At 32.5% G+C, this 10352-nt stretch overlaps 1 protein-coding gene across 2 annotated transcripts; it reads right to left on the bottom strand.

Annotated features, from left to right (window-relative positions):
• Positions 1-1070: 1070 nt before the first annotated feature.
• Positions 1071-7515, bottom strand: LOC107963193 (protein STRUBBELIG-RECEPTOR FAMILY 5). Of its 2 annotated transcripts, none has more exons than XM_041115628.1 (16): positions 7381-7515; positions 6441-6573; positions 6267-6338; positions 6085-6150; positions 5551-5622; positions 5398-5469; positions 4867-4938; positions 4711-4776; positions 4509-4574; positions 4093-4424; positions 3411-3679; positions 3035-3306; positions 2517-2637; positions 2022-2158; positions 1774-1930; positions 1071-1451 (listed from the first exon to the last, which is right to left on the bottom strand). In XM_041115628.1, exons 2-16 carry the CDS (start codon positions 6554-6556, stop codon positions 1323-1325), a joined length of 2019 nt encoding a protein of 672 aa, XP_040971562.1. In that variant the 5' UTR covers positions 6557-6573; positions 7381-7515; the 3' UTR covers positions 1071-1322. The 2 variants fall into 2 exon arrangements, with proteins under 2 accessions (XP_040971562.1, XP_016755254.1); XM_016899765.2 differs by having other exon boundaries at positions 7036-7470.
• Positions 7516-10352: the final 2837 nt, after the last annotated feature.

Here is a 10352-nt window from a genome sequence, read left to right on the forward strand (position 1 = left end):
ATAAGCAAATTGATCTCTTAACAAAAATTACAAAAAAATAAAAGTAAATTTCAAATTTTGAAAATAATTTTTAAAATTCACAATATTTATAAAAATTTTAAAATTTTTATTTTTAAAAAAAGTATAAATTTAAAAAAATCTAAAATATATATCAAAAAATTAATAAAATAATAATTATGGAATATAAATAAGTGATTAATGATTCAAGTTTATTATACTAGAATTTTTTTATTTTTTATTTTTGCTTTAAAAAAGTTTTCAAATATATATTGTTTCAAATTTATGTATTTTAACATAGAAATAGTTATATTGTACAAGATTTTAATTTAACATTATTAATTTTTCTAATTTAACTCGAACGGTTTCACTCGATTTGATCGAACGCTCACCCCTAATTTGAGTTATCCGAAAATCCAAATAAGAAAAGACAAAACTGCATTATGTTGATAAATGTTTACCTTTTCTAATGTTAAAAGTCAAAAATATCTAGCTGCAAAACTAGATTATTTTGATAAATGTTTACCCATTAGTCTTACTTTCCTTCTCGAATTGCCCCACTTTACTTGTTTTCCTTTATTCAAAATTAATATAAAAGCTTGTATTTTGTCTACTAGTAAAATAATCAATCCATGTAAATGAAACAATGAGTATAAATAATAAGATTCGTTAATTCGACTCAACTTGACTTGAAATTTTAACTCGATACGAAAAAAATTTAAATCGAGCTTAATTGCAAAAATAGGATTCGTCAACTCGACTAATTCGAAATTTTTTTTATTCGATTTGACTCAACTTGATCGAATACTCACCCTTAACTAATTTCTTCTCGAAGTTTAAATGGCATCAATTGATATTTGTTTAAAAAAAAAACAAACCCTAGATAATGTAACAACTAACTCGGAGAAAATATTAAATAATAATATGTATTGACATATTTCATTTCTATTTTCTCTTTTTTAATCCTTTTTCTAGCTTTACTTAATAATTTAGAGAAATGATTAGATTCATATTAAGAATTTTATTAGAAAATTTACACTATTTTAAAATTCAAATCCATTCAACTTTCAAAATATTCAACCCTAATTTATTTCCAAAAACTTTATCTCTGATAATGGAAGAAATTATTATCAAAGAAAATAGAGATCCTAAAGATTCTATGTTATTTTACAAGCAGGTACATCATGGAAACATTTAAATTAAAAAAAAAAAAAGGCTCTTCTCAACTTAAATGTGCTAGAAATTTATACAGTAGAATGACAATAATCTATGGAACCAAAAACAAAAAGAATAATAAAAAATAATAATGGCAAGAGTCAAACATATTAATATTCAGAGTCGTTTGTCCGGCAAGAAGCTGAAAGATCTTCTCTCATGTTTATGGTTGATTGTTGAACTAATCGTACCAATGCCTGTACCACCTCAGCTACTGAAGATCTAAGATTAGGATCCAACTGAACAAAGAAAGCAGGAAGGAAAAAAAACAAAAGATTGTTAGAACTTGTTTAGGAAGATGATAAATTGAAAGGACAAAGCAGCATTTTTTGTCCCTAATCTTGACATTTTTTCTCAACTTAATCCCTAGACTTTTTTTTGGTCCACATTATTTATGAAACTTGCAATTTTTTGCTATTTTGGACTATATATGATAACATGGCACTTTGATATTGTGCCACGGAATAAAATGAAGCATACCATGCTAAACATTTACCCATATCAGATGCCCCAGTCCGAATATATTAGAGATATTTTGATGATTGAAATGTTGTTGCTCACCTGTATACAGAGGGCAACAATATCAGCAAATGGAGGGAGTGATTTGGGAGGATAGAGGCCCCTCAAGGCAGGATCAACCATTCCTGCCAGTGCATCATTGTCATGAAGCTGAGGTCTGGCCCATTTCACTAAGCACTGTTCTGATCTTGGTCTTTGACTGATATAAAGAAGCAGCAATTCAACTATTAACTCAAGACACTATAATTCATTTGGCTAAATGATAGGAGGACTGAGTGATTTAGGCTTACTCATCCAAAGGCATCCGACCAGTCAATAGTTCTAACATTACCACCCCGAAACTGTAAACATCACTCTTTAGTGTATATGCTGATGGTTGTGCACATTCTGGAGCATTGTATCCCATCCCGAGGTTCTGGCTTGTACGCTGAAATGAATTGTTTCGAAAAACTTTACACTTCTTGCATAGAAAATATGAAGGCAAGAGGATGCAACTTTATTTTTCTAAGGTAATCTTCACGGTTGAAATACTAATGCAGAATGGCTTCCATACATTCCTTATATAAGAGATGATAAGCTTCTTTTATTAACAATACCTTCATAATAGATTTGCATGCAGGACTAACAAAACACTTTTAAACTTACTTAGAAAAGTTAAACCGGTTTTCAGGGTATATTTGAATTGATCAGAAATTCGCGCAACTCTGTCAAAATTTTGAGTGAAGGACATATTTATTCTCTAACCAAATAAAAAAGGAATCTATTAGATTTCAAGATATGCTAACCAGATGAAAGCTTGCCATGCCGTAGTCAGATAGATGAGGATTGAGTTCAAGATCAAGCAAAATATTGGATGACTTGATGTTCTTATGAACCATAGATGGAGAACAAACGTCATGGAGATACCTGAACAAAGCAATTTCCACCACATGGTTAAATTTTTAAGCAAAAGAACAGCAACATTTCTAAGATACTGTATCATCACTCAGTAGGAGGTGAAAGGTTTTGGCAAGACAATGCAATATCATGATGAGTTAAGAAAATGGTGTTATCTGAGCAAACTCATGATCCAATTTAAACTCAAAAGTGGTGAGCGTAGCATATATGGATTAAGTATTTGAGTTAAAGTCTGAAACTGCTAGTTGAAGTACACACCAACACTATGTGCTAAATTTTGTAAACATTGTAGATTTTAAAATCTCGGAGTGATGCTATTGTTGTTTGATCTAACCAATACTGAAAAAGAGGGAACAGAAGAAGATGCTGAATTATTGAAAACAAAAAAGAATGTATGGTGACTTACTCAATAGCCCTGGCTACACCTAAAGCTATTCTAACTCTGGTATTCCAAGTTAGGGGTTTGCTGAAGTCATCTGATAAATGTAGGAACTCATGAAGTGAGCCATTCCTGAAATAGTCATGTATTAGCATGTTATGCCCTTGTTCTGAACAATAGCCAACAAGTTCAGCAATGTTAGGATGGTGAAGCTTAGAGATGTTTGTAACAAGTTTTGAGAATTCCTCAGGCTTCTGGCCTTGAAAATGTGAGGAATCTATCTTTTTCACTGCTAAAACCTGAGACCAAGATATATACATACAGGAGCAAATGAGATGGCATCTTAGACATATATTTAAAAAGAAATGAAGAGAAGGGGAGAACAGAAAAAAAAAATGCTAACCTTTCCATCTGGATATTTTGCCCTATAAACGCGACCAATGGTGCCCTCACCCAGAAGTCGACCTGGTGCAAAATTATCAGTACTTTTCTGCAAATCTGCCAAAGAATAAGGTATAGCTTGAACAGAAGTGCTTCTTCTTCCTTTCAGACGGTTTGCAAACTCATTTTCACTGAAGGACACACGACCTGAAACCGAACGTCTAAGGCCCATTGATGGAGATTTTAGCAAAGACTTAATATCTCCATTACCTGGATCCATTGACTTAAAATCTGTAACAGATGACTAATCAGTTAAATTGATCAATGGAAAACAATTATTAGTTAGTTAGCAAGCAATCAGAAGATGCCCAAAAGGCAAAAAAAAATAGGAAGTTACCGATCAAGATATATATAAAACATGCCCCTATTCTCTGCAAAACTCTTAAGAGTGAGAGTAACAAATATCTGCTTGAAAAGTTTGTCCAGCCTTTTTTGCAAATCCCAAAAATATGTGTATATGTATAAATGTATATATTCACATAAAAGTATATTTTGATTGGCACCATGCATTTAGGGAAAGAAGCATATACTGCACTTGAAACATGGATACTTTCATGCTTATGCTAAATGAGCACAATTCAAACAGTTAGGGAGGCAACTCTACATGTGATTGCTACATGCAGAAACCACAAACAAATGTATACCTTTGGGTTCTTTCAAAATGCCAACATATGATTCAGCGCCTAACTCTTGTGAATGAAGGGGAGTAAAACCTTTACGCCCACTCATCTTATCATCATCGAGGAAAAGCGAGGATGGGGGAGGTGACCTTCTTCTCCTTGTAAATGCAAACATAAGGAGAAGGAGAAGGAGAAGAGCAAGTCCACCTAAACAGGAAAAAGCTATAATTAATCCATTCTGAAGAGATTTCTTTGGACCTTCACTTTTCTTCTCTTCTGTAGCGGGACGGCGACGGTGTTGTACACCAGGGGGTGGAGGAGGAGCTGGCCCAGTTGACCAAGAATTTCCTCCGGTTCTTCCAAAGTGATGATTACAAGTCAGGAAACAACTTTCAGGGAACTAAAAGAATTATAAGAGTGAAATATTGTACGATACCCACTTTAGATTGTCAATCCCCTTCAACTCATTAGGAATCCATGCAGTAAATTCGTTATTCTCAACATTCCTGCAAGAAACGAAAGTGACAGAGAGGTGTAAGGTCTCCCTAATTTTTCATCAGCATTAATGTCGGAAGAAAAAGGAAAAAAAAAAAAGAACAGAAGACTATCATTTTCAACAAGTTTTATCCGCTAATCACGTACAGATCATTGAGGGGAAGGTCAGTAAGGACATTTATTGATCCAGTGAATTGGTTGTTCTGTAGATGCCTGTATAAGTGAAAACAGAGTCAAAAGTAAAGCACTTGGAAGAGTAAAGAGAAAAAATAAAATACGGAATGAGAAAATTTTGCCACTTACAAAGTGTTTAAATTTGTAAGATTTGCAAATGAATTTGGAAGCTTGTCAGACAGTTGATTGTTGGATACATCACTGTAAGTCAGTTCATAAGTTAGTGAAACTAAGCACTAACGTTTGCAACTTTTCACCAATAATTTGGATAAATCTCAAAAATATAGTTAAATTTTGTTTCAATATTCAATCTCATACATAAACTTTTAATTTTGGGCAACCATACATGTGGAACTTTGATTTTAGTTGAATTGTAAGCATAAACTTCAATCTTGATTCAATTGTAAAAATTTATATAATAATAATAATAATAAATAAATTTAGAATGATGTCACCTTACTGTCAGTAATAATGTTAATGGATGCGAAAATTAAAATTAAAATTAAAATTATAATCAAAATCAAAATCAAAATCAAAATCAAAATCAAAATCAAAGTTTCAAATATACAATTATCCAAAATCAAAGTTAATATATTAAAATCGACATTAAATTTAAGTATTCAAGTTCACATACAATTTTAAGATTTATGCTGTACTTACAATGATTTAAGTTTTTGGACTTTGCCAAACATATCGCTCAACTGACCCTTGAGTTGATTGTGGCTAAGATTTCTGCAGCAACCAACCAAATATTTAGACATGGTAACAACTGATGAAATTGTAATGAAAATAGAAAGAAACTACTTCACTTACATGTCTTCAAGGTTGGTCATCTGAGATATCGAGTAAGGCACGTTACCATTAAAATTGTTTTCAGAAAGGTCTCTGCAAATTGAGCTCATAAGATATATGAGATACTATAGAGAAAGAAATAAATGCAACTTGGATATGCTGTGAAGATCAAAGTGATCAAAAAGAAACTTTCCCATCATTCGGAAGATATATCTCTAGCAGATGGTGTTTGCCTTAAAACAAATTAACCTTACTTAGATCATTTGATTAAGTAAAGCTAGAAAGACAAAGTGTTAGTCTTGACCTTTACATATTACCGACAATGAAGAAGAGGAATATTTTAACTAATCAAGTTTAAGAAATAAAACTAAATAATAATTTACACCATTTTTAAAAGCTGCAAGCAACATGACTTTAAAACAGGAAAACCAATGGCCACAAAATTAAGATCAGACTGGGGAACTCCATTAGTTATATTCCGAATATGACTTGCAAAGAAAAGAAGAAAAAAAAAATAAAGCTTTCATGCTGATTAACTTAGATCAGCTGACTTACATGCGTTGAGCATTGGGAGGTAGTTGATATGGAATATCACCATTGAGATTGTTTTTGCTCAAATCACTGTATCAGGACCAAAAAATGCATAGCCTTCATATTATGTTTTCCAATAGGTAATTTCTTTTAAAGAAAGAAAATATAACATTAAAGATTGCTTATTTCTGGAGGCAAGTTCTCACAAGATCTTTACTGAAGACAAGCTCGATAACTGGTACCCCAATTGTCCACTGAGTTTTTGGTCGCTTAAATTTCTGCAAGATTTTAATCCAATTATGTCCTGTTGAATATAGAAAATGCAAGACTGGTTCCCCGGACAGATAGGGAAGAGTAACAGAAGTATGGGAATAACCTACATTTCAGTTACAGATGAGCCTGAACATTTGATCCCTTTCCAGCCATCACCACATGGATCACCACCACTATCCTTCCAACCACTCAATTGGGCTGGACTATTTAGACTTTTAAACATCACATTAAGGGCAGAAACTATAAGAATACAATTACCGAGCGTCAAAATTGCCATGCAGAAGGAATTATGTTTATGTTAGTGCACTAGACATCCGAGTTCTTAAGCCAAAAAGGATAATGCTTGTGTCACGGTGCTAGATAATGTAAACAATGATCAAACATATGATAATATAAGAAGAAATTAGTGTATTTGCCTTTTATTTTTATTTTTTTCTCACGAAGCAAAGGGATCTATTTCGAATTTCAAGAATTTACATACATGTATAATTAGCATTTACATTAGCATCTAATATCCCCATAACATAGGCAAATGACTGTTGCCAAATATAATATGTTTGTTGAATTCTCTAGACTCTAAATAAGAGTAAAAAAGGGAGCAACAAACATGGATTGAATTCTTAAATAACATGCATATCAAGAATTGCAGCAAAAGAAAGTTTCTTAAAGATTAAAGTTTAATAGGGCATATTATATACATACCATCTGGGGAATCTGTCTTGGAATGGACAAAAGAAACAAGGGTACCAAGAAAAAACAGGAAACTTCTTGCAACAAAATGATGCATGTTCCAATGCCAGAAAAACCCAACGAAAAGGCAGAGTGGGAATGTGGGGTTCAATTCCTTTCATGCATAAACCCAAGCAGGAGGAAAAGGAAACAACAAACATCAATGACAACAATCTCCTAAAAACGGAGAAACTTTTTAGGTTTCCCTTGGTGTTTTTTTTCTTTCTTTCTTTCCCTTTCCTTTTCTTTATGTTTCGTAGATTGTTCTTCTTTTTTTTTCTCTTTCGAATAAGCTAAATTTGGTTAAGAGGAGGATACCTCTAACAACGGTGAGAGGAGATGTAAAGTGGCGAAGCTGAGGAGAAATAAAATAAGAGCCTTCCAATGGTTCCGGATCTCTCTAACACTTCCTTCCGGCCACCTTTCATAGTATAACAAATATTTCTATTTCTTAATATAAGGTACGGTAGAGTACTCTTTTTATTTCTCTTTTTCACTTATTTTTAGCTTTCCAAATCAAGATCATATTCAAAGTTTTAAAGATTAAATGGTTGCAAAAATAAGATTGTGTGCATAGCCAAATTATTAATAATATAGTACCTAGCGATATCATAACCCAAATTTGCTAGCTGAAGAAATTAATTTGTGGTTTGGTTAAAGTGCCTTTCCAATATTTGCTCTGCTTTTGTAAAATTGTAACACCCCTTACTCGAGACCGTCATCGGAGTCGAGCACAAGGCGTTACCTGACTTAACTTACTAATTTAGGGCATAAAATTTATTTTTAAAATTAATTTATTTACATTCATTCAATATGTCCCTAAAAAGGGCCCTCGAGACCCTAAAACATGCAATTGAAACGGTTCGGGACCAAACTGGGAATATTAAAAATTTTCCGAATACTTACACAAATCAAAACAATTTATTTCATTATTCCTTATAAAACTGTCCACCTGCGTCATAGTCACTAAATAAATCATAACTCGAGTCACAAAACTCAAAATTTAAATTCGTGAATTTTCCCTGAAACTAGACTCATATATCTTCTTATTACTTTTTTTTTCCAGAATTTTTGGTCTAGCTAATTAGTACAGTTTATTAGTTAAAGTTTCCCCTGTTGCACTGTTTGACTACTCTGACCTCTCCTCACTACAAATCAATTTTCTCCCTGTACAGAACTCAAATAACCATGTCGTTTGTTTCTCTTGAAATTAGATTCACTAAGGAATCTAGAAATATAAACTATAACTCCTAATTATTTTTGTATAATTTTTAGTGAATTTATAAAGTCAGAACAAGGGATCCAGAAATCGCTCTAATCTTGTCTCATTAAAATTCAAATATCTCTTAATATACACTTCTTTTGCTTACTCTGTTTCTTTCATATGAAAATAGACTCAATAAGCTTTAATTCTATAACTCATTCAGCACCTAATTCAATTTCTACTGTTCTTGGTGATTTTTCAAGATCACGTCAGTTCTGCTGTTCAATACTGTTTTAATGCTAATTTCACTTTTTCATGATTTCTTTGTATTAACTACCATTTAGGCAAACATAACACCGAAAAATGTTCTTCATTAGCCATTTCAATAGCTAATCATTATCAAATATTTACATACTATTCTTTAGCCATATCATAAGGATATACACACAAAATGGCTAAGTCCCTATACATGCCATAAACTAGAATGTTTTTAAACGAAGATACCCATTTGGTAACTTGATAGTCGATAGTGTGAAGTGATCTCCGACGACCTCCAACCCGAGCTTGCTTTTAAGTACTCTGAAACATGGGAAAGTGAAAGAAGTAAGCTTATAAAGCTTAGTAAGTTCACATGTAAGATAATAAGCATTAGCAATCAATTTAGCTTACTACTATGCTGTCATAATTTGCTTAAATAATGTTTAGTTCTTACTTTCCCATCTTACTCATCGGTAACCTTACCAAGGCTCAGAATACAAAAGACACTTTACTTAATAGCTTGCTTACATACCTGCAACATCTCACTTAACACATGAGTACTCTTTCATAATATAGGCATATTGCCAATCATGTCATAAAGTGTCACAAGCATAATTGAAAACTCATCACTTACTTAATACTTGATAATCTCAATTACTTACAATCTCAATATTAAATAAGCCTTAAATGCATACCTGTACTCTTTCTTCATGTTCTCACCTTGTCATTTCTTTTAACTTACTCTTTGGATTACTCGGGAACCTTTTCCTTTTTGAACTTACCATTGCCATGTCTTGACATGGTCTTACGTGGTATCCTTGCCTTATGAACTCACCAATGCCATACCTTGGCATGGTCTTACATGGGACCTTTGCCTTATAGTAACTCATCAATGCCATGTATTGACATGGTCTTACATGATTTCCTTGCCTTATAGAACTTATCAATGCCATGCCTTGGCAAGGTCTTACATGATATCCTTATCTTACCAAATACCATGTTCCAAACATGGTCTTACATGGTATCCTTGTCTTAGTGCCAATGCCACATCTTGATGTGGTCTTACATGGAGTCCTTAATCAATGCCGATGCCATGTCTTGACATGGTCTTACACAGGATCCTTGCCTTACCAATGCCATGTCTTGACATGGTCTTACATGGTATCCTTAATCGTTAATTCCTCCTTAAATGTCATGATATGAACATGGACTTTTCCGTCAATTCTTCCTTAATTGCCATGGTACAACCATGGAATTTGAGATATCAATGCTTTGTCAAGTCATAGCTGAAACATACTTGCTCAAATTCTCAAGGTTAGTCGCATAACTCAATAATTACAATACCAATAACAATAATTGCATAATAATAAAATGCTACTCAACTTACATACTTACATTCTCAATCTCATCATATCATCAACTTAACTTATTCTCATCAAACTATGCTCTTTCTTGTCATCATACAAAGCCATAATACAAAATATGCTCTTACATATAAATTATACAAGTTCTCTTTCTAATATCGAATTATTATCGAACATTAATCATTATATCTGAAACTCAATATTAAAGTATTTATGGCCAAAATATTAATTTATCATTCAAATATGCATAATTAAATGCTTATTAAACATATGAACTTACCTCGATACCAAAACGATCATTTTACCAACTTTCCTAATTTTCGATTTTTCTCCCGTTCTAGGTCCAAATATGATCTAAAACATCATATTTCACTTATTTAATTAATGTACTATTCAAAACATTCCCTAACTCAAACTTTGGCAAAATTACAATTTTTCCCTTAAACCTTTGCAGAATTATGATT

Source organism: Gossypium hirsutum, chromosome A06 (assembly GCF_007990345.1).
Source record: "Gossypium hirsutum isolate 1008001.06 chromosome A06, Gossypium_hirsutum_v2.1, whole genome shotgun sequence".
Classification (NCBI taxonomy): domain Eukaryota; kingdom Viridiplantae; phylum Streptophyta; class Magnoliopsida; order Malvales; family Malvaceae; genus Gossypium; species Gossypium hirsutum.

What these genes read in the sequence shown, in the direction of transcription:
- LOC107963193 (XM_016899765.2), bottom strand. Translation starts at nt 7,120, where the DNA reads ATGCATCATTTTGTTGCAAGAAGTTTCCTGTTTTTTCTTGGTACCCTT. An exon ending in GACCTTCCCCTCAATGATCT is followed by an intron (nt 4,575 to 4,710) that starts GTACGTGATTAG and finishes CGTTTCTTGCAG; the next exon opens with GAATGTTGAGAATAACGAAT. An exon ending in CATTTTGAAAGAACCCAAAG is followed by an intron (nt 3,680 to 4,092) that starts GTATACATTTGT and finishes CATCTGTTACAG; the next exon opens with ATTTTAAGTCAATGGATCCA.